Source organism: Eriocheir sinensis, chromosome 62, assembly GCF_024679095.1.
Source record: "Eriocheir sinensis breed Jianghai 21 chromosome 62, ASM2467909v1, whole genome shotgun sequence".
NCBI lineage: Eukaryota > Metazoa > Arthropoda > Malacostraca > Decapoda > Varunidae > Eriocheir > Eriocheir sinensis.
In genome coordinates, this window is record NC_066570.1 from 1,159,163 (window position 1) to 1,183,599 (window position 24,437).

Here is a 24,437-nt window from a genome sequence, read left to right on the forward strand (position 1 = left end):
GACCAAGTCCCCGGAGTAGTGTTGGCAGTAAGAGCTCTCCCTTAAACTGGCACTCCCATTTTTCTCTGTATCCCACACAAGCCAGCATGCAATCACCCATCTCCTCACTTTATGGACAAAGAATAAAGAGTTACGCTCGTCCAAGTTCTAGTAAATAATTTATTTTTAAAGACATCTAATAATGTACAAATAAAAGAACATTACATCTTCACAAGGCATTTACAAGTAGTCCCCGGCAGGGCACCTTGGCACGCGCCCCACCGGGCTCTGTACACAAGGAAGCATCAGCACCGTCACCTCAGAAGTCTGCCGTGCATTGGGGTGACTTAGCTGCCCTCCCCAATGCAATGATGGCATCGCATAACCCAAGAAGTTAAATGCCATGATTGTATGTTTCCCCAGTCTATTTTTTTCCTCTGGTGCATCATTACTCAACTAGTTTGCTCTCTGCCTCAGGACTGATTGCTGTATGGGTGTAAATAAATCCATATTAGAATCTAACAGGAATGATTTTGTCATATTGTATGTATAGATGCTTGGTCAAAAATTATGGTTTCATAATACTCCCATAAAAACTAAGTCCCCCTTCTAAACTCTACCAGCCTAAAGTTGCCAAATTTGAATCAATGAAACTGAAGAAGAAATTTCAATAAACTGGAAATATGCATAGAAAAAGGCCAAAGAAGCCATGGGACTTTGGGAATGGGAGCTAGAGCTCAATACAAGGGTTGTGCTCTTAAAAACTAGTTATTGCCTTGGACGTAAGTCCTCAACAACAGATTTTGTGGTCCTGTACATCTTACCTTTCCTTCACTCGGTTCCCACCCCTTTCCTCTCTGAATACCTAACCAGCATCCATTCTCTTGATATACTAGATAATTGACATTTCAAGGAATCTTACATTTTAAGTCATACCTGACTATTAAGCTGTCATGTGGTAAGAGCCAATAAGTTATGGCAATGCCAGGAATTTCATAACATTCAATACCCATGATGCCAACCATGGGCAATTATTAAAGACAAAGGTGTACAATGTGTACATACACCTAGGTAAATGACATACCAAACATGAGGTATGATGATTCTAGAATGGCCATGTTATAATATCCAAAAGGTAGGCTTATGACAAAAATAATGGAGGGATTTGAAGGATGCATCATGGGTCAGTATAAACTATTTCATGTCATCATTACTAGACATAACACATATAATGCACCAGTCAAATAGAGACGTAAAGTAAATTTAAGTAAGATAAAATTTCAGTAAAGTAAACATCTGAGCAAAAGGTAAAAGTGATAACACACAAACACACAGACAATTTATCTCATACAAACCACTCAAACTACTCACCAGCCTGGAAAGGTCAACACATCTGGCAAAATCATCCACTTGGCGGGCGCAGCGCAGGGCCTGGCGAGGGTGGTCCTGGTAGCAGGTCATGACGGCCTCCTGGTGATCCTGACAGACTGGGGTGCACGACGCTTTCACAAACAGCTTCTCCACCTCCTTGATGGCGCCGTTCACCTCCTCCTCAGACAGCTGGGCCATCTTGCTGAACTGGGTGTGTGGACGGGTGATACATTAGAGTCATCTTACGTGAACCTTACGCTTACAGGTCCTCGGGTTATGACGGAGATTCGTTCCTAATGATGTCGAAACCAGATTTTCGCCATAAGTCGGAACCTTTCACATGTTCAAGAACGCAACCTTTGTCTTTAATAATTGTGGCCACAGTGGAACAGCTTAGGCCTAGTGCGCAGCCAATGTTCGTAGGTGTTTCGCCCTTTTCAGAGCATTTCACAATATCTAATTTCACTTCCATAGTGATGGCTTTCAAGCATTGCCATCAGGATTGCCTACTCTGACAACGTATTCTTCTGCCGCGCTCAACAAACTAGTTCCCGCGTGAAGTTTGTATTTACGACGCAAACGTCGAAACAAGAAATAGTTAATCATTTATGGGAACCGCATCATAACCATGAAACGTCATAGGTCGTAACCCGAGGATTGCCTACTCTACCCATGTACAGCCCCATACACCAGCCTCCCAGCCAGACACAGCAGTTACAAGGCTACAAGTGGAAGCACTGAGCACATGTATAAGAACAGACAATTCCTAAAATGAAAAGAGTAGAGAGAAGACAAAACTCTCAACTGAATAAGAGATTTACACAAGTTAAAAGCACTAAAAAATGTATATCTCAAAGATATCCTCAACTGACAAAGTCAATACCCAAGTTAGGCTCACTGGCCCTTCTCGACCTACCTCCTGCTCCCTAGCCTCCATCTTCTGCCTCCACTCCTGGTTGAGTTGCTGGAGCTCCTGTTCCTTCTCTTCCCTCAGCCGCATCACCATGAGGTGGGCCTCCTCCGCATAGATGGACCATGGTGGGATGCTGCCCCCAGGTTGGCTGAGGCTTGGACCAGACCCAGCTCTAGGCAATATCATGAAAAACATCTATACATCACCTAGTTTAAAATTACAAGTAGTTACCATCAAGGACCTCATATTTAACACAGATTAGGGAGTAAAAATAATAATAATGGTTAAGGCTGACCTTGTGCAAATATTAAAAAGATAAAGACAGAAATAGAAACTAAAGCAATATGCATTTAGATATTGGGGCAAGGGCTCAGCACACACCTGATGGCCACACCCACGTCTGGCTGGGCCTCTGCTGCAGGAGCTGCCTTCTCAGGGAGTTCAAGAGTGGCTGCCACGACCACCTCCTCAGGCGCAGATGGAGCAGGGATGAGCTTCTCTGGCGTGATCTCAGCGGCTCCACTCACTGTACACACAAAACACTAATTAAAAAGTGAGCCTGAGCTACTTTTCTTGCATGTATTTCATTTATGTATCATGACACATTGTAAAAAAGATCAAAGTTAGATATTTGCAGTGTACTAACTCCTGATATTTTGAAGCTCAATCAAATAATTTTTTAAAAATAATGAACTTCATTTACATTTTAAGTATTAGTGTCAATTCTATAACGCAGTCATTGCCAGGAAGAAGACAGAATCTCAAAGGCAGGCAGTCATGCAGTTAAATTAATCTATCTTTTCAAAGCAGTCTTATTTGTTTGCTCATAATCTTAAATTGCATTCTGGCCCCAATCTGTCTGGCCTCCTGAGCAAGACTGGGGCAGGAGCAGGAACCACCACACAACCAGTCATTGTGGGGGAGGAGGGAAGGTATGGGAGGACCAAAGATGCTGTGCTGCAAGGATAGGGGGAGTGGAGGGCAATGGCTTGCTGTGTTGCTAAATCTGTGGCAATGGTTGAAGCATCCTTTGCATGTGGTGAATGAGAGGTCTTGTGTTAACCCTAAACATCAACTCAGCAATAAAGCTATCGGGCATATGATTGTGAGTCAGGATCAGTAATCCAGTAAATGCTGAAACTTTACCCTCAAGCTCACATCACCAATCTGTGCATGATGTTTGTTGACTAGTAATTCCTTTGATGCCATCTGAGACTTTTCTGGGTGAATGAAATACTGCACCTTACCTGGTTCATGTCATGTTAGGCAGAGAAGGTTGCAAAAGCATAGGGATTTTGTGGTGTTAGTAAGGTGTGAACACTCATAAAGTAGTACCACTCATGATCCATGTCTTCAACACAACATAATAAATAACAATGAATATCCAGTACTGTAGACACAAAAGATGTTGCTCAATGCACGCTATCCCATGATTTTCCAAAATTTATCACTGCTGTTTATATTTTGTCCAGACATGTGCTAGCAACAAAATATGCATGAAGCTACCCACAAGAATATGCACTCTCCAGAAGGTTTCTGAGAGGCAGATATAACTTCACAGTAATGTATGATCATGTGGTAGTCCAGTAGTAAGCAATACTTGATAATCTCCCTAACTTTTGGAGCCTGATAGTACAGTGAACAAAGTGAGTCCTTAGAGATTCATATGCTGGAGGCTGGGATTAAGCAAAGCCAAGGGTTCCAAAAATCTATAAGAAACTTGAGCCTTGTTAGAGGTAGGAAAGGCTGACTCCCAACACTGCTACCTCCACACCACACACTCAGGCTGGCCTCCACTCACCCTCAGCAGCTGGGGGCTCTGGGGCTGGGGCTGGGACTGGAACGAAAGGTACAGGAGCTATCTGGGGGACTCTGGGGGGCTCCGGGACCTGGGGAATGGCAGCTACAGGAAGAGGAACTGGGGGAGGGGAAGGGGGTGGTTCTGCTGCTGCTGCTGCCTGCTGACCTTCTATCTGGCCTCGCAGGCGGTACGCTAAAGACTCCGATAACTGAAAGGAATGCACTTCATTAGTAGTCTGTCAGTCTTAGTCAAGTAATTAAGTATCTATCAGAACTATTCCAAAAAAAATATATATATATATATATATATATATATATATATATATATATATATATATATATATATATATATATATATATATATATATATATATATATATATATATATATATATATATATATATATATATATATATATATATATATATATATATATATAAAAACAATGGTTTATGAAAGAACTATTCAACTTGTAGTTAAAGGATGGCTGAAAGAAACGTACATTATTGCATAATATAATGCATCACAAATAAATCCAAATCAGCTTCATCAAAACCGTTGTTTGATAAGAACACCCATAATCACATTGACAGTGGTATCAAGGTTTGTAAATGTCCCATGTTACATAATTTATATATAAAGTATTATTAATTTAAATAATTTTACTTAATATCAATAATATACCAAATATAATTATGGAAAAGTAATTTTCTGAACTATTTCTTTACATTTATAATAGTAGTATCAAATACTTCAGTGCTACTTCTAAGGAGTTGATTTACATGCATGCATTGAACTGTATTGGCCTATGTAAAATGAATCACAAATTAATCTATTCAAGAATGAAAAAAAATTGTGAATGTGGTTTAAGTGGTTATTCCTCATTTCTGCATACTGTGATGACAAAACTTCTATTTCTTGTAATTTTTCATGAGAGAGAGAGAGAGAGAGAGAGAGAGAGAGAGAGAGAGAGAGAGAGAGAGAGAGAGAGAGAGAGAGAGAGAGAGAGTGTCTGTGTGTGTGTGTGTGTGTGTGTGTGTGTGGTGCTTCCACGCGACACGTCACGGCCACGAAAAAATGCGCTGGCATAACTTTTTTATTATTATTAGGAGAGAAGTTTTATTACATCACCATATATACTAGATGAATATACAATAATTGTTAAGAAGAAAGACACCATTTCCACCTCTTTTAAATGTCTAAATTTTCCCTGTGTACAGCATCCCGAGAAATATCTCGCAACCCGTACTCTAAGGGTTAAACTACTCCAACCAAACTTTACGACCTGCTAACGAAGGGGGGGGCTTCGCCCCCCTGGCCCCCCCCCACATGTATATGCGACTTATTTCTGAGAGGAGGTATTTCTCACAACAATGGCTGCACCGCCGCCGCCACTGCCACCAGAGGAGGCTGCGCTATCGTGAATATTAACCCCTATTTTCAACAATAAATAGTCCTTGAATTGGATTTTGAAAGCGTTTCCATGATTGTTGAACGTAAATAGAAAAGATATATGAAGAGCTAGTGATGTTTCATAAGGTAGGTTATGTTATAAAAGATTACAAGAGTATACGTTAGGGACTTTCCTTACTTTCGAGACCAGGGAATTTTCCCTATTTTAGGGATTTTGGAAGCCCATTTGACATGCCCCGAGAGCTTATTTTTCTATTTCTCTTGTATTTTCCAACACAACCTCTGCGTGTATCGAAACAACACACAAGAAATTAATGAAAACCAGGAGAGGGTATTCGCCGGCTGGCTGGGCTGGGATTGAACCCGCGACCAGCGTGACGAGAGAGCCACTCCCTACCGAGTCAGCCAAAGAAGTACCCCACTGGCTGAGTGGGTTATGGGAGGCTCGTTCATCAGGCACAGTCGCTGCACTACACATCCTCTTAATAGAAACTCCACCCAACAGAAGCAGCACACTTACAGCCACCCAGGCACACGGGTGGACTGCTACTTGTACAGCACGTTCCCTGGAGCTGTACAAGTGCGGAACAGACTGCCAGAAGAAGCACTCGCAGCAAGCACCACCCAGGGGTTCAGGAGCAGCACTACCAGCCATTCGATAGATGCTGCCTCCACCCTCCCTAAAGTGCCTGTAGAACCCAGGCACACCGATGCTTGCATCCCTGGACAGCGGACACCGATTTTTGGGATTAATAGACTCAAGACTGAAGGCGGCCCCGCAGCCCGCCGTGATGGCCCCTCAGGCTGTGTGCCCCCCGCCCCGGCTCACCTTGATGACGCCGGCCTTGTCGTCGTTGACCAGCGTGATCTTCCTGGTGCTGTGGGAGGCCCCCATGGTGCCTGCCTGTGTGCTGCGGCCCTCACTGCCAGCTCCTCATGCCTCGCCCTCGTCCTGCTCGGCTCTCCCTTGATCCCCGGCAACACCAACAACCAGGCACAGGGACAGTCCTGCTCGCCGTACTGCTTTCTCTTATTTACGATTTATTTCATCATACTGTACCAGCCCCATGGGGATACAATCTCGGACTAGAATTTCTATGCTAAGTTGAAGGTAAATAAGTAATGGGGAGAGATGTAATTCGCCCCGACTCACTCCTGGGTAGGTTAGTCTATTGAACCCAGCTCTCTCACGTAGCCCATCTCTCTGCTATCACCCATCAAATGTATGCAGATGTGACAAATAATACATCGTAAACCATATTTCTTCCATGACTACTCCTTCAGTAAGCTTCATTGCCCTTTCCATCTCGTTATTTCTCCATATATCTCACTGCCGTCCACTCCCTTGAGAACCCTTACAATGCATCACTTATAGAATATCCAAACACGTCATACACCCAATATACGCATCTAATACAAGAGAAAATCCGCTATATTGAATAATCTGCCCCGTATCAGGCCTGACCGGTCATGCAATGGCTGTGCCTGGCCCAAAATATCCATGACGTCACCCGTAGCAAGGCGTGTGACAGGCTCTGCAGTCAGCTGTTAGCTCTATGATAGCAGGCGACTGTCAGCCATAAATAGTCCCGCTACGTGACCAACCACCTGACGAACGTTGGATCATATGTTACCACCTGACGAACGTTGGATCATATGTTACCACCTGACGAACGTTGGATCATATGTTACCACCTGACGAACGTTGGATCATATGTTACCACCTGACGAACGTTGGATCATATGTTACCACCTGACGAACGTTGGATCATATGTTACCACCTGACGAACGTTGGATCATATGTTACCACCTGACGAACGTTGGATCATATGTTACCACCTGACGAACGTTGGATCATATGTTACCACCTGACGAACGTTGGATCATATGTTACCACCTGACACGGGGCTGTGAACAGGTGTTGTAACTGCCAATAAAAAATGATACAGAAAACAGGACCTGACCCAACCTTGCTAAACGTGTAGGGGCGGAGTTACCAACGCTCGTCACCTTCCCTTACCTGTCTGAGCGTTAATTAATTCCTGCCATCAGTAGTAACATGACGTACACTGTCACTGCAGGAATGCCCGAAACCCATACCTCACTCAAGTAATTAATTAAGATACCAGAATGAGTTTAGCAAGTATATATTCTCCACCAGCGTAATTTTTTTTTTTTGTCACTTTTCCAGACACTGTGAAAAATAAATGAAGCAAAAGAGCACAACACTAATGAGTCTGGCATCCGGCTTGTGAGCAAGTTGTTGTTTCATCCCATCTGACAAAGACTTGCAGCTCTGTGGGAGAGGCAGCACGTTCTTTTAACTCTGGCAGCTATATATGCCATGGCCACTTAATTACCTCAAGAGGATTCCTTAATGACAATCTAATCGTCATGTTATAGTACGTGGCAATACTGCTAGCTTGCAGCAAACACACACACACACACAAGACATTGTTGAATCAGGCAGTGTCCATAAAATGAAGGAAAAGCTGGACAAATATAGATTGGGAGACAGGACTGACCGAGCTTGAGCCAGACCCTGTATACTACAAATAGGTACACACACACACTATGGGATAATGAAATATAAGTCTGGACACTGTGTTGTATTAAAAAATACGGACGAATCACAGATCTCACCACCACCGAGATTGTTTGAGGTTATCGCTCAAGAGGAAGCTCTGTGTGTGTGTGTGTGTGTGTGTGTGTGTGAGAGAGAGAGAGAGAGAGAGAGAGAGAGAGAGAGAGAGAGAGAGAGAGAAAATTTAACTTGAGGGAAAAAGAAAAGTGAGAAAAATCCTGGGGTCTAAAGTCTAAGTAAGAAAGGTGATGACACACTGGTGCAATTGGAGAGTTACGCAGTGCACATCTCAAGACCAACAAGGCAAATGAAAAACAAACATGTAGAGATGGAAGACAGAAAAAGAAACAATTTTTTATCACGGCAAAAATGCACTTGCCTGTAGATGTGCCCTTTTTCCTCGGAAAGGTTGCTGCCATCTGACTGGTTGAATATAGGATGTCCGAATAGAAGCACTGTATTTTTACTATGGACCAGGAAATGAAAATCAAAGCTTATTTACTAAGTTTTTCCCTTTGATAAATGTTCAGTTAATTAAAAATGACAATGAGTGCATTTTTGCCTGAGTAAAAAAAAAACAGAACAGATATCAGAATTATTAAAGTTGAAAACGAAGGAAAGTGCAAAGCATCAAAATAATGTGAGCAGAAATCAGGAACTGAAGACCAGAGGCGCCTGGGTGGAACAGTAACAGCATCAAGGTGACCTGATCAACACCTGGGGAGCCCAAAGGGAAACTAAGGGCCAGTTTCACAGTTCCCCATGACGGGTTAGTAAGCTCCCAAACCAATACCAGAGCCTTCTAAATTTCCTTGTATAGTGTCTGGTGTTTATATTTAAGTTCACAAATTTGATGAAACATTACAGGAAAAGTCTTGTGTATTTAGTGTGGCATCGAAGACCTCACCGTTTTGGATTGTATGGGATTCTATAGTTTGGTTCGGGCTGTCACGAAGACACTGTGTTGGACTGTAAATGACTAAGTAAAGCTTGTGAATTGAACTAAGGAGACCAAAAGGAGACTTCATAAATAAACATACGAACTTGAAGACAATTAAAACTAACAATAATTATGAATAAAGATGAGGGAACAGAATAAATAGATAGGAATCATTGGTATTGCATATTAAAACTGAGAAAAATTAACAGAAAAAGGAAGAGAAAATGGCAGTAGGTAGTAGAAAGGAGTGGAGGAGAACTTAGGGTCGCTTTCACAGTCGTTTTGGTTGTTTTGATCGTTACCAATGGCTGTTATCGCCACTATAGTATTGCCATATAAAACTGGCTGATGGGGTAGAGGCGGCTGCGGGGTTAGCCTAGCCGAGCACCTTGCCACAGACTCTCAACACCTCTCGCTTCCTCTGCAGGCGCCACTACCCCATAGGTCAGGTCACGTGGAAAACTATACCGTCGATCGCCGCCATTGGTAACGATCAAAACAAATGAAGTGACTGCGATAGCGGCCCTTAGAATGAAGACGAAGAAAGAATAATATAGAATGGAGACGGAGAACTGGAGGGACAGGGAATGGAAACTACAGGACACTATGATTGCTGCTGTTGTTGTTGCCACTTTTCAAACTTCTTCTTCTGCGCGTCCATTTGCTTGACCAGCTTCTTGCTTTGGCTCTTGGTGATCTCCTTCCCCTCGGCGTCATGGGTGGGAAGACCGACGGCATCCCACTGTGAATACTCTGAGGTGCGGAACATCTCCTTGGGGTCCTTGGGTGGGGCTGCTGACTCCTGCTTCTGCTGTTTTGCTGCCTGCTCTGCCTTCTTCTTGGCCTTCTCCTGTCTCTTGGCCTCTTCCTGCTCTTTCTTGGACTTGATTTCTGCCATCAGCTCCCCTGCATCCACCACCTTGATGCTCGGGGCTCCTGAAATAACCAATAAGTAAAGCCTTTTTTTGTGTGCATGTGTGTGTGTGCAGTAAGGGAGATTGGGAGACAGGGCAAGAGATGAGAGTTTTAATGAAATCCTGCAATGACCTGCTTCCAAGATATAAAACAAGCCAAACAGTTATCTAATCTGATTCCATAGCTTAGATCAAAGAGCCTGGTTAAGATGATTCTCCCACCAGGTAAACTTTAAATGTGAGCTTAAATGACCAGCCATCCTTCTTTTTGTTTAATGTCCTTTCGACCTGATGGGGCTGGATGGGCTATGAGTCTCTCCCACTCTTGGCAAGTGTATACTCTCTCCTCCCAGATGTTCAACCTTCTCATGTATTCCTTTCATGGCAGCCTGTCCCACTCTACATATTATCCATTCCCTCAAGCCAACAGAATTAAGTGCTACACTGTCTAATTCTAGCTTACAAGTGGAGTCTAAACTGCCTCTAAAAGCTTGTTACTGATTAAACTGACTTCCATTAACCTTTCACACATCTTGGAAGCTGACCTCTCCACACTACAAGCTGTACTTCTATTCTCTACAGCACACATATTTTCTATAATGATTTCTTTGTTTCTTCACCAATGGACAGGAAAATAATAGGTGGATTAGGACTGTCCCAAACACCATACACACACATTCCTCTACACATAAAGAAATATAGCTTACAGCAAAGAAATATAGAGGTTGGGAACAGACTAAGTGAGGATGTAGTATCAGTGAGGAGTGTGTAAAGCTCTAAGGAAAAGTTGGATAAATATAGATACAGAGACGGGACCACACGAGCGTAAACCCCAGGCCCTGTAAAACTAAAACTAGGTAAATACATCAGCAAATCCACACATAACCACACACATACACAAACACACATATCAAACTCACCTGCCTCCCGGTCCTCCAGCCTGATCCCAAGTGGTGGCAGCAGCTCGTCCCTTATAGAATCACACAGACCCAGCAGACGACTCCTCAGCTCACCCACCTCCAGCTCCTTGTCCCTCGACCACTGACGCAGCTGTTCCCGAATGTTGCCCACCACCTCTGCCACGCCCACCACCTTCTCCTGCCCCTGTAACACCCCCGACACACCACAGCATTAGTACTCCCGAGGGCTCCCACCACCTTCTCCTGACCCTGTAACACCCCCGACACACCACAGCATTAGTACTCCCGAGGGCTACCACCACCTTCTCCTGACCCTGTAACACCCCCCACACACACCACAGCATTAGTACATCCTAGGCCTACCACCACCTCTGCCATGCCCACCACCTTCTCCTGACTTTGTACCACACACCACACACCTGGGCTGTACCAATGCTTCACTATCCGTACTGGTTGTGTTGGCTTATATTAGGAATCAGTATTAATATTTTTATCAGACACTTTCTTACTTGATACTTCAGATATTTTTATTTTATATTTTCAGCCAAACTTTCTCTGATAAAATCCAATAAGAGTGATTGATGCTGACTGACCATCTCACTCATTGGCAGTAAAAGTGGACAAACCTGATCACCCGTGGCAGTCTTGTCCCCGAGAGGCACACCAAACATGTTCAGCATCTTCATGACGTAACTGTTGATGTTCACCAGCAGCTGGGAGTTCACCTGACACAAAGGAACACATTAGAACAGCAGCACAGCATAGCCCTGTACTTACCAACTCCAAACTGGCTGTCCTCTTTTTTTTCCAACTCACTCAAGACATAATCTACCACCTTTTCCTCCTTCCCCTTCCCCTATGATTCCTTTCCGTGGTGTATGTGTGTGTAGTTCCTTCCCTTATCCTTCCATTCCCTCTACTTCCTTACATTTTTCTCTCTCTTCACCTTTCCCTTTGGTTCACCTCCTCTCTCATTCCCTGGACCACCCTACATACGATTCCTTGAAATTAAATTATTATTATTTATTTTTATTTTTTGAAACTTCCTTTTTTTTGTACTAAAGTAGTGATTTTCCAAACAGCTTTAGTGGCCCCTGCTATTGAACATTACCTCTTCCTTGCCTTCTTACAAACATCACTTCACCGATACTCAACACACTCAGTATCTCTGGAACTAATGGGCTGAGGCATATAACTATTTTTTCTGCTATTGATGAAAAATCTGAGGTTGTGTACCATATAACTGCATGTCAAAAAACCATATATGCTGACTAGACATATCTACATTTATCATGAAAAAAAAAATACAATAAATAAAACACACACACTACACTGTTCCCCCAAACATCCTGCCCTGGAGCCCCACGAGCCAAGACTCCCATCCTCAGCGCTCACCTGTGTGTGGCTGTTCATGTACTTGTTGGCCTCCGTCAGCAGGTCCCGCATGGTGTCCAGAGTCGTCCTGGTGTCAACGTTGTCACACAGAGCCTTGTGCACACCCACCCTGTTGGTATTAAAAGGTCAACACATGCTTTTCAATTTTTAACCCGGTAGCAGCGACGGGCCAAATTTGTGGCTTTACCGTGTAGCAGCGACGGGCCAAATTTGTGGCTTTACCGTGTAGCAGCGACGGGCCAAATTTGTGCCATGATATAAACCCCCCAAAATAGATGATACATAATCTGATCACAAATGCTTTGATATATATTATGAAATGGTTTGAGTGAAGGGTGATTTTTTCTCATTTTTCTCGCTTGGAGGGACCATTAAGAAACATGATCCTCGTTGCTACCGGGTTAAACACTGCTCCAGACACATACAAGTGCTGTTATAACATGGTGTGGGCATGGATGAAGTCTCTGATCCTCTCAGTTTGCCAAACCTAACTTTTAGTCTGTCAACTTTACTCACTTTATCCTCAATTATTTGTCTTATGTGCATCAGGGTTACAGATTTTTTAACTTATGGTGTTTGTACGCTTTCAGCTTTACCTACTGTACTGTGTTTATCAATGGTAGAACAAACACTACTGGTCACCTGCGCAAGTAAAATTACTACTACTACTACTACAAGTACTACTACCACTATATACTACTACTAATATCATTACAACTGCAGCTATATTAGAACTTCTACCACTGCTTCTACAAACTACCACACAAAATACTGCTGGTCACACACACTAACTAACAACTACAATGAACTCAGCTTCTGGTCCCCCGCACACAATGAGTCCTCCCACCTGGCAGCATTGAAGGCCTCCTGCAGAGCCGCCTCCGGTCCCGTCCACTGGTCGCTAGACAGGCCCACTCGACGCACCAAGTCCTGCACGTTGAGGCTGAACTCCGTCACCATCTTGTAGTACTGCCGCGAGCCCTCCATCGTGTTGCTGCTCAAGAGAGGAGGAGGCTATTTAGGAGAGTTTCCTTATTCATCATTAAGTTATGGTAAGCTCGCCATCTAATAAACTAAATGGAGGGAACACCAACCCATTATATCCAAGTTTGTTAGCTACATTTTTATTCTTACTCTTTACAGTAATGAAGACAGAAAAAAAGCCTGTTGGTCCTGGTACAGGTAACTCGATTTACGCGAGTTTGGTTTACGCGTTTTTTAAATAACGCGGGGTCCAAAATCCAAATAAATGTTTAATTTACATGTTTTTTTCACTTATACGCGATATTTTATGAAGTGGCCACCAGATGTCTCACGCAACTGGACTCACACAGCGCCGTGGCCACACAGCTGAGCTCGGTTCTTCCTGCACGCCACTTGAACAACAATACAGTACCCACGCTGCCACGCTACTCAACAACAACAACACCCTCACTGCTGTGCTACCATGAGGGGAAGGGCAGCCAGAGGAGGAACCACAAGAGGGAGAAGAATCAGAGTGATACAAAGGACACAAAGAAAGAACAAACAACAGCAGACCAGCTGGTCCTTACGAGGCTGTTTGTGACAAGCTACACTAACTATCTAATCAAAGGTGGAAGATGAAGGACAGCAAAGTTTTAACTACCTCTGAACAATGCTGACCGGGCTTTAAATCGCTTGATATAGTGATTCCAAGATCCTTTTCTTTACTTACTGCAGAAAGTTGTTGGCCATTCATTACGCATCAACGCCGATTGTTATTTTTTCCGATGTGCAACACTTTACATTTGTCAACATTAAATTTCATTTGCCATTGATTGGCCCAACGTACAAGTCGATCTAGATCTGATTGTAAAGCTTCTTCGTCGAGTGTCGCAGTTACTTTACTAGCAATTTTTTGTGTCATCAGCAAATTTTGATACTTTGCAAGTGAGGCCATCATCGATATCATTAACATAAATTAAGAAGAGCATGGGGCCAAGCACTGATCCTTGAGGTACGCCGCTTCTGACGTCGAGCCAGTTAGATGTAACACCGTTTAGAACTACTCTCTGTTTCCGCTCAGAGAGCCAGTCCACAAGCCAATTGTGAATGTTACCCGAGATACCGTGCGCCAGTAGTTTGCTGAGAGGGGACAAGAGGGGACGAAGGAGAGGGGAGGACAGGGGACGAGAGAGAGTAGGGGAGGAGGAGAGAAAACAACCCATGATCACTAAATTTGGTGGAAAATCATATCAGCCCAGCGCGGCAAATGTATGGATGAGTAACTGGTGGATGTTCTTGCCCAATATAGCGGCATTTTTACATAGCTTCACCGATCACCTGACTGATTCTTTGACCAAATAGTTGTGAATATTGCAGTTGGCAATACTCCCTTGCCAGAATCTGAAGAAAAAATGTCCGCAGTTCCCTCAATACGGCTGATCATCCCGTACGCACCGACGTAAGTGTTAACATTCAACACTCCCTGAACGTGCATGTATGCTCGCAAGAGAGGCATACATAACCGACTCCTATAGATATGGACCTCCTCTTTCCAATGGTGTTTTTGATTTTTAGCTGTGATGAATAGTTTTTGAGATACAGAGGTTAAAAGAGACCCCCCATTGGGCTCCCCGACTGTGCCTGAAGGGATATTCGCGTCCGCACCGCAGGCAAGGAATGGGTTAAGACTATGGCCTGATGTATATCATTTTGCTTTAGTTTGGTATGAAAAGTTTCGTTTAGTCGGTGCAACATCTGTGGTCATATGCCGGAGAGAGGCAGAAGGGGAAGGAATTATAGAAGGGAACAGATGCCAGGAGACGGGACACAACCCCCAATTAATACCTGGTACCCATTCACTGCTGGGTGGACAGGGGCGTAGGGTATCAGAAAAGCCACCCAAATTTTTCCACTCCGCCCGGGAATCGAACCTGGGCTCTCTCGGTTGTGAGCCGAGTGCGCTAACCACTGCACCACGAAGCCCCCTGACTTTAGTTCGGTGGTACCAGGTGTTCCCAATTTTATCAAACGAATGGATTGCTAAATATGTATAAGAAACAAGTGAGGAGACTTACCTGCTGTAGTCCAGTGTGTCCTTCCAGGAGTGGAGGAGGAAGCATATCCGCAACAGAGCCGGAGAGTGTTCGGCCAGCGCCTGCTTGATGGTGATGAAGTTCTTTAGGCTCTTGCTCATCTTGCAGCCATCAATGTGGAGGTGGCCAGTGTGGAGGAAGTACCGCACCTGAAACACACACACACACACACACATTATACTACAGCGCAAGTTAGAAAAAACACTGTAGTAGAGGCTTAACCCGGTAGCAGCGGGGAGCATGTTTCTTAATGGTCCCTCTAAGCGAGAAAAATGAGAAAAAATCATCACTCACACAAACCATTTCATATATATTAAAGCATTTGTGATCAGTTTATGTATCATCTATTTTGGGGGGTTTATATCATGGCACAAATTTGGCCCGTCACTGCTACATGGTAAAGCCACAAATTTGGCCCGTCACTGCTACACGGTAAAGCCACAAATTTGGCCTGTCACTGCTACATGGTAAAGCCACAAATTTGGCCCGTCACTGCTACACGGTAAAGCCACAAATTTGACCCGTCACTGCTACACGGTAAAGCCACAAATTTGGCCCCTCACTGCTACACGGTAAAGCCACAAATTTGGCCCGTCACTGCTACACGGTAAAGCCACAAATTTGGCCCGTCGCTGCTACATGGTAAAGCCACAAATTTGGCCCATCACTGCTACATGATAAAGCCACAAATTTGGCCCGTCGCTGCTACATGGTAAAGCCACAAATTTGGCCCGTCACTGCTACACGGTAAAGCCACAAATTTGGCCCGTCACTGCTACATGGTAAAGCCACAAATTTGGCCCGTCGCTGCTACACGGTAAAGCCACAAATTTGGCCCGTCACTGCTACATGGTAAAGCCACAAATTTGGCCCGTCACTGCTACATGGTAAAGCCACAAATTTGGCCTGTCACTGCTACATGGTAAAGCCACAAATTTGGCCCGTCGCTGCTACATGGTAAAGCCACAAATTTGGCCCGTCACTGCTACACGGTAAAGCCACAAATTTGGCCCGTCGCTGCTACCGGGTTAAAGTATCATTAGAAAACTCAAATATTTTTTTTTATATCACCGGAGGCAGCTAAGAACAAAAGACAAAATAACAACAGAGAAGTCCACTAGGCCTTGCTCCAGGAGAGAAAAAAGGATGAATGGCCAGAAGAAAGGTCAGTTTTGAGTTAATAACAATGATGGTGACAATGACGCCCGCTGCTGTTGCTGACTCACCCAGTTGTCATTGTTGTAGTACGCCTCCGCTTGTGCCAACTCATTGTCGTGGTGGGGAAACTTGAGGTCCACACCGCCTGCAAGGTTACACGTCACCATAATTATTCCACCATCACAATCACCATTAAAGATTATAAAAGAAAATAGAAATCTAGACTGCACTCTGATCCTCACCACCATCAATGCTGTGAATGTTACAGGATTGCCACCACCCTCCCAATGCTATGAACTCACATCACCACCATTACAGCTGCTCACCTTTCATCATTTTCCCCACTTTGGTAATGACAGATGTTCATGAATTTTAATGGATGGAATCTACCAGTTTTATATATGCATTCAAGTTATGGTTTTCCTGCCCACAATCATTTCTTTCTATCTTAGAGAAGAAAACAGGTATGTGCACATGAAAACTACAGCTTAGTCATCTTATAAGCAGGCAAAGTTACCTGTGTGAATGTCAAGGGACTCCCCAAGCACATCAGAGGCCATGGCGGAGCACTCTATGTGCCAGCCAGGACGTCCGGGGCCCCAGGGTGATGGCCAGGCAGGCTCGCCAGGCTTTGAGGCCTTCCACAGTGCAAAGTCATTAGGGCTGCGCTTCTCCTGGGCCGTTGCTAAGGACAGGGCTCCCTCCCCCTCCTCCAGTGCCGCCTGGTTACCATACGCTTCAGGCACCAACTGAAACACAAAATTCAATACTGCTACAGAGACCTTAGCAATACTTATTCCATGATCAGCTTCATGATACACTGCTCCTCTTATTACAACTAAACATGTCATGTATATAAATTTTAACCGAAAATAAAAATCCAGAAAAGATACCAGCTAGGTAGAACACATACTTGTATAGGAGTGGTTCTGATACCTGGATAATAACATGGTAACTTATTAACATCATGAAAGGCAGATTTATTGCTGTCATAAGGTATCAAGATCAATACAAGACAAAGATAAATAGATTTGTAGACCAAGGAGAGGCTTCATGACAGGAAAGAATGATGTGGTACGATAGAAGACCAACATGAAATAAAAAAAAATAAAAAAAAATTAAAAGGACATGTGTGAAGGTAGGTTTCAAGACATGGAAGATACACAGCGATGAGGATGCCTGAATATACTGCCGCCACAACCCAGCAGAAGGGCCGGGCATCCTCACCTTGGCGTAGTAGTGGTTGGGTTCAGCATCAAACTTTCCCACGTCAAAGTAAACGGAGCCGTTGGCCTCGTAAGCATAGCCGTTGGCGATGATTCTGGACACATAGTCAACAATCTGCGGCAGGTACTCTGAAACCCTCGTCACCACGTCCGCCACCATCACCTGCAGCAAGGAGGGAAGGGAGGGTGTGAGCGCAAGGGAGTTACTCGTGTCTTGGGGAAAGAAAAAAAGTTTCGTTTAGTCGGTGCAACATCTGTGGTCATATGCCGGAGAGACAGATGGGGAAGGAATTATAGGAGAAAGGAACAGATCCCAGGAGACGGGACACAACCCCTTGGGGAAAGAAATAAAAACTGTTTGCATCTTAGCTAATGTACTGTCTTTTTATCAAGTTACCTCTCAGAGTTGCAGGATGATTGATAGGAAGAAAGATCTAAGTGAATGGTTCTCAGCCCTCTACTCTCATCCATTTTAGTTGCCTTTCACACTACAAAGGCAAGATGGATGCATTAAAAGTTCTAATATCCAGGAACATTATACATGCTAACAAAAACTTCAGAAGAAAGTTTAACCTGGTGGCAGCGGGGATCATGTTTCTTAATGGTCCCTCTAAGCGAGAAAAATGAGAAAAAATCACCCCTCACACAAACCATTTCATAATATATATCAAAGCATTTATGATCAGTTTATGCATCATCTATTTTGGGGGGTTTATATCATGGCACAAATTTGGTCCGTCGCTGCTGCACGGTAAAGCCACAAATTTGGCCCGTCGCTGCTACACGGTAAAGCCACAAATTTGGCCCGTCGCTGCTACCAGGTTAAAAGTTCTAATATCCAGGAACATTATACACACTACCAAAAACTTCAGAGGAAAGTTTAACGGCTGTTTACTTTCCAAAACATTTGTTAGAACGGACTGATAAAGAGTAACATCTATTTAGTGAACTTTTCAACTGCACAACAATGAAAAAAACATTACAAATATCCTCATGCCACAAATACTTTATCTAATTTACTGAGGCACTTCCCTAGCACTCCCAACCTCTACTTGCATGTGGCAGGATTTCCTACAAGAAGACCTCACCAAGCTACAGGAATGGAACAAAAAGTGGCTGTTACAATTCAGCGAAGAAAAATGTGAAGTCATGCACCTTGGGAGGGGATATCCAGCATACCAATACCACATGGGAAACACTCCACTATCCACCACAGAAGCAGAGAAGGACCTGGGAGTATATGTTACCAGGCTACCAGTGAAAGCCAAATCCGTGTCAATCGCAGCGGAGAGGTTAAGGAACCATGAACACGACACCACAAGACCCGCACTACCCACATTGAGGGCCTCCATGTCCTTGTTGAACTCCTCCTCGTAGTGTCGGGGCAGCGCAGCAAAGATTGAGTTGTCGGTGACCTCCTTCCCCTTCTGCATGTCAAGCCACTCGCCCAGCACCCCCTCAGCACAGGCCAGCAGCTTCTCCTGTTGCCCTACAGCCTCTCCTTCAGGGGCTGTCTTCACTGCATCAGCTGCTGCTTTGACCTGTGGCAGACAAAACCTTCATCTTAAATTGACTCACAAACGAAAAATTCATCCCACAAATCAGATTCACTGGACCATTTGTTACAACCATTACTGTGAAAATTCAGATGTTTTTATAGCGATTCAGCAAAACTTGGTAAAGAGCTTCATCACTTAAAATAATATGGGAGCCTCTTAGACCTAGGACTGGCTTCACCATACCACCACAAACTGCCACTATTACCACAATCACCATTACTCCTCTAAATGACTTCAATTTCTAATGACTACACGACCATACAATGTTGCATCTTTTGGACACACCCTTGCCACCGCCTCTCACAGGACCACAAACCTTCGCAACTTCAGTCACCATCATTTTGCGTTTGTCGGGGTCTGTGGTGGCTGCCATGGCCTGGTTGTGGTGCTCCAGGGCCTTGGCAAGGTCCTCATACACTTGGTCCCATGGTAACTGTGAGCTGTGGAGGTAGTAGTAGTAGTAGTAGTAGTAGTAGTAGTAGTTGGACCAGTTGTTTAATAGTAGCCACAGGTATTGCAGTGGTTCTTTCTAATAAGTTGACATGCCAGAAGAACCACAAACAGTAGCAATAATAGTAATAGTCAGATCTCTTTTTGGCCACGCTTCTCTATTTAGGAGCAGTAAGTAGCGGGCTTTTTTTTCCATTATTGTTTTCTTTTTTTTTTACGCCCTTGCACTGTCTCCTCTGCTGTAAAAAAATACTAAATAAATAAATAAAAAGTGCCATAAATCTTGCATGGAAATAAAGAAACTAAACAACTTTTTCAGGTTTAGTCTAGAGGGTCAACTTCTACATGGATAGTACCATTATGGCGACTAAAATTTATCCTTCCATCAAACATATAGGCCTTGGAGATTGACTTTTAAATGGGCATGCACACAGTACTCTACACAGCTCTTCAAATTTCTGCTCGTCTCCTAGGGTGGTCAGGGCAGATGTCTCCATTTTCTCTTCAAAGCTACTCTCGTATAACATTTAAACATCCTCCCTTCCTTCCTATATATTTTTGTTTGCTACAGTATATACGAATCAAACACTAAAGTACATGTTTTCAATGTGGCATTTGTTCCTGCTAGTTATTTCTCTCTCAACTTATTTATTCCCCAAACATCTCTCCCTTCTCTTAGTTTATATCACACTCATTTAATGCCTTATTCAATAGTCACTAAAATATCCATTTCAAAATTCTAAATGTTTTCCAACTCACCTTTTTTCATTCTCATTTGATGCCCAACAAGCATAAGCCTACCCCCATAATGGCCCAAGGACTGAGGCATTTAGTCCTTATCTATGTCTCAGGCCATTATACCACACTCACTACGCTCCCTCATACCACCACACCACACCACCACACATGATAGCATAAAATTTAGATCACACAAACAAGCTATTCCATAAAATATTAAATTTAAGCGGCTGCTGGCCTAATGACTCTGTTACATGTATACCCTCACCATGCTGCCCTAACTCAACAACACCTACTTATTCATCACACTCCTTACTTGCGGTACTGCTGGACCAGGAACTTTGTACGGGTTCGCTTGATAATCTTGTCATCAATGTCTGTGATGTTCATGATATAATGCACTGGGTAGCCAAAGTAATCCTGGAGAACACGGCGCAGGATGTCAAAGCTCACATATGACCTGGGAGAATGAATGTTATCGAATATTCATTAACTTTTTAAGCACAACGTTGTTTATGTTCATCAGTATTCAACAAATTTCCCCTTATAAGCACCCACTCCCTTGCCTCTTAGCTAAATATCACTAATGGAAAGCATTCACCAAAGATAGATATGCCTCACCTTGCATGGCCCATGTGGGATTCATCATACACAGTGGGCCCACAGCTGTACCAGGTGACCACATGGCTCTGCGGCACAAACAGCTCCTTCCGCCGCGTCAAAGAGTTGTAAAGATGCAGTCTGGGCTTCTCCACCCCCTCAGGGGCTGTCCACCTGGGCTCTGCGCGCTTCGGCATGGTTCAACCTGAAGACACGTGAAGTCTGAGTGAGTGAGTGAGCACCCACACCTCACTGCCACCTGTCATCCTCGTCCATGTAGCTATCCAGTCTACTCTTAAAACAAGCTTTCGTCCCTGCACTAACTATGTGATTGCTGAGTCTATTCCATTCCCCCACCACCCTATTACTAAACCAATGCTTGCCTATATCTCTCCTGAATTGCACGATTCTGTACCTCATTAGCGACGGAAATGAGGTAAAAAATCATGCAATTCACTACATCTATCACCAGAAAAACATGAACCACTTAAGAAAATCATTGGTTGGGTGAAGCTGTAAATCGTCCGGATAAAACTCTAAGTGAAAATAAAGCCATCAACCAATGAACAACACTTAATGAGTACAAATGAGTTCAATCCACAGTAACCCACAGGCTGGTCCAGCTAAATGTCAACACACAGCCCTGATGAAAGCCCATAGCAGGCCACTCAAAACTGATATTAGCCCACAGCAGCCCCCAGACTAGCCCACAGCAGCCCCCATACTAGCCCACTCAAAACTAATAGCCCACAGCAGCCCTCATACTAGCCCAGTCAGCCCCCAGCAGGCCCCATACTAGCCCACTCAGCCCCCAACAGGCCCCATATTAGCCCACAGCAGCCAACTCCGACCTTATACTAGCCCACAGCAGCCAACTCCGACCCTATACTAGCCCACAGCAGCCAACTCCGACCTTATACTAGCCCACAGCAGCCAACTCCGACCTTATACTAGCCCACAGCAGCCAACTCCGACCCTATACTAGCCCACAGCAGCCCCCATACTAGCCCACTCAGCCCCCAACAGGCCCCATATTAGCCCACAGCAGCCAACTCCGACCTTATACTAGCCCACAGCAGCCAACTCCGACCTTATACTAGCCCACAGCAGCCAACTCCGACCTTATACTAGCCCACAGCAACCCCAAAAAGCCCCTTCAGCCCCAGCACAGACAGCAGACCAGCCCACCCTGAGAACACGTGGACTGTCCCAGCTGGATGTCAGACCACCCGGCCCGCCCACACAACCCTTATACTGGCTACGTCGCCCATATAAGCCCCCCAGCCCCCCCACAGCCAGCCCCTGAGGTCCCTGTAGGGTGTTTGTGTCAGGGGTTAAGGGAAAAGGTCAGAGAGGAGTCAGTAAGGTCAGTTTGTAAGGTGGAGCATCTCACCTCGCCTGCTCCTGAACCTGATCCTGTTGAGTGAGTGTTGACGTGTGTGTGTGACTGTGACGTGTGTGTGCGTGTGTGTAACGGCTCACTATTATATCTTCCACCCGTCTTTACAAAAAAAATATCTTATTACTCCACTTTTAACGGCTCGCTATTCTCCCTCTTCCACCTTCCACCCTTACATAAAATCATCTTATTGACTCCACTTTTAAAGCCTCGCTATATATTCTCTCTCTTCCACCTTGCTTCCACTTTTAAAGGCTCGCTATTCTCCCTCTTCCACCTTTCATCCTATACAAATAATTCTCCTTGATTCCACTTTTAAGGAGTCTAGAGGTAAATGTAAAGTTGGGGGCATACACTAAACTGCGCGTGGCTCCAGTGCTCATCTCCGCCACACTGGACCTTAAACTCGTAACCAGTGTGACATTCGGGTTACCACAAAGAAGATTAATACTTTAGAATCCTAGTTTTACCTTTTCCCAAGCCCGAAAGAGAGAATGATATAGCTGGGTGGACTGAACGGCGACTGATTGATTGATTGATTGATTGATAGTTTATTGTTGCAGGTAAACAACAAGGGAGAAGGGAGGAACATGCCATCCCAACCCCCAGGCAGGACAGAGTGTGATTATAGAACTATTAATACATGTGTAGGTAGCACCATGAAATTAAAAAGATACAATGGTCCCGTACTATAGGATTCGAACCCTGGACCGGATTCGTGGCTGGGCGTGCTGACCACCTAACCATTGAGACGTGGAATCAAGAGAGTTATACTAGAATCCAGATATTCACCTTTCTAGACCTCTTGTTAGAATCCTATAAAAAAATGGGTTCAACTTCGCTGCTCGATCCACTATTAATTCTCCTTCCTCTCGCTGTCTGCACCCCTCACACAGCTGTTTGTTCCCATAGTAATTATCTACACACACACACACACACACACACACACACACACACACACACACATCACCAAAGGATTCGCTCTGGGACTTGCACCGTTGCCAGATTATCGTACTCAGAGCCGCGTATTTAACGGTTTCTGGCCCATAACTGTAGCCAAGAAACACCAATAATTAACCATTTAAACGATAACCATATGTGAAGGCAGTTATTTGGGTGGTGAAATCTGTTTTTTGGTCGGAATTCGACAAACATAAGAGGCAGAGTACGACAATCTGGCAACGTTGGAGCCTGGAAGGTGTGTGTGTGTGTGTGTGTGTGTGTGTGTGTGTGTGTGTGTGTGTTCCGCCTTCCTTGCAGCACATGGGCAATGATGCAACTCTCGCCGACCCTTACGTGAGCGTCACACCACAATCACCTAGCTGTTACCAAGCACTTTACACATCATCAAAAATCTCCTGTCTGCGATAATTTACTGATAACATCCATTCGCTCGCGTACAGTACAACACCAGTATTACAACATCCTCGTAACACAGCAGCTAGCCCTCAGACGCTTGCTGTCTTCTACATCGTCTATTTCCGAAGGTCAAAAGGGAGATCAATCAGGTTCTAATGTGTGCTTTTTCAGGTTCCTGGTAGCTACGGAAGAACTGTCAAAATATCACTTGGCTCATGAAACCCACAATTACAAAAGCCTTATCAGATGTTTGTGCCGGGGCGTTGAAATGATTAAAACATGACCCTCAGTCTCACCCTCCCATCGCACAGCATAACACTGATCACGTCAACCCAGGTAACTTCTTCGTCAGCTTTATTAATTAAGTCTTGTTCATGATGAGGCGCCTCTACCTGCCTCTGTCGCCTGTTATGTTAATATTCAGACCCTTCTCCCTCATATACAAGCTTTTCATCTTGTCTTTCCATCTCTCCTTCTTCCCTGCACTTTAATTTTCAGTGGTCTTTCCTCGTCAAACTCTCCATTCCTCCTCATTGTGTTCGTAGCTATATGCCATCGAAGTCTTGCCTCTTGTGTTCTTGAAATCTGTATACCTTCACTGTTCCCCAAGCTGGATCCTTACATTTCTGATCCTGTCCTCTCTTCTCACCCTCATTTCA

General features: G+C 44.2%; 2 protein-coding genes across 3 annotated transcripts; both read right to left on the reverse strand.

Annotated features, from left to right (window-relative positions):
- Positions 1-139: 139 nt before the first annotated feature.
- LOC126986601 (translation initiation factor IF-2-like) lies at positions 140-6,493 on the reverse strand. 2 transcript variants are annotated; one of them, XM_050842866.1, is made up of 6 exons: positions 6,306-6,493; positions 4,065-4,272; positions 2,645-2,789; positions 2,267-2,435; positions 1,351-1,557; positions 140-465 (listed from the first exon to the last, which is right to left on the reverse strand). In XM_050842866.1, exons 1-6 carry the CDS (start codon positions 6,369-6,371, stop codon positions 436-438), a joined length of 825 nt encoding a protein of 274 aa, XP_050698823.1. In that variant the 5' UTR covers positions 6,372-6,493; the 3' UTR covers positions 140-435. The 2 variants fall into 2 exon arrangements, with proteins under 2 accessions (XP_050698823.1, XP_050698822.1); XM_050842865.1 differs by lacking the exon at positions 6,306-6,493 and adding an exon at positions 5,997-6,236.
- A 1,578-nt stretch (positions 6,494-8,071) lies between these two features.
- Positions 8,072-22,562, reverse strand: LOC126986604 (cysteine--tRNA ligase, cytoplasmic-like). Its single transcript, XM_050842870.1, has 14 exons — positions 22,414-22,562; positions 21,042-21,225; positions 20,737-20,880; positions 19,549-19,672; positions 19,011-19,214; positions 17,675-17,836; positions 16,965-17,196; positions 16,516-16,592; positions 15,272-15,438; positions 13,078-13,224; positions 12,231-12,339; positions 11,462-11,560; positions 10,836-11,019; positions 8,072-9,937 (listed from the first exon to the last, which is right to left on the reverse strand). The coding sequence occupies exons 2-14, from the start codon at positions 21,215-21,217 to the stop codon at positions 9,606-9,608; spliced, it is 2,157 nt and encodes a 718-aa protein (XP_050698827.1). The 5' UTR covers positions 21,218-21,225; positions 22,414-22,562; the 3' UTR covers positions 8,072-9,605.
- Between the last annotated feature and the right edge of the window lie 1,875 nt (positions 22,563-24,437).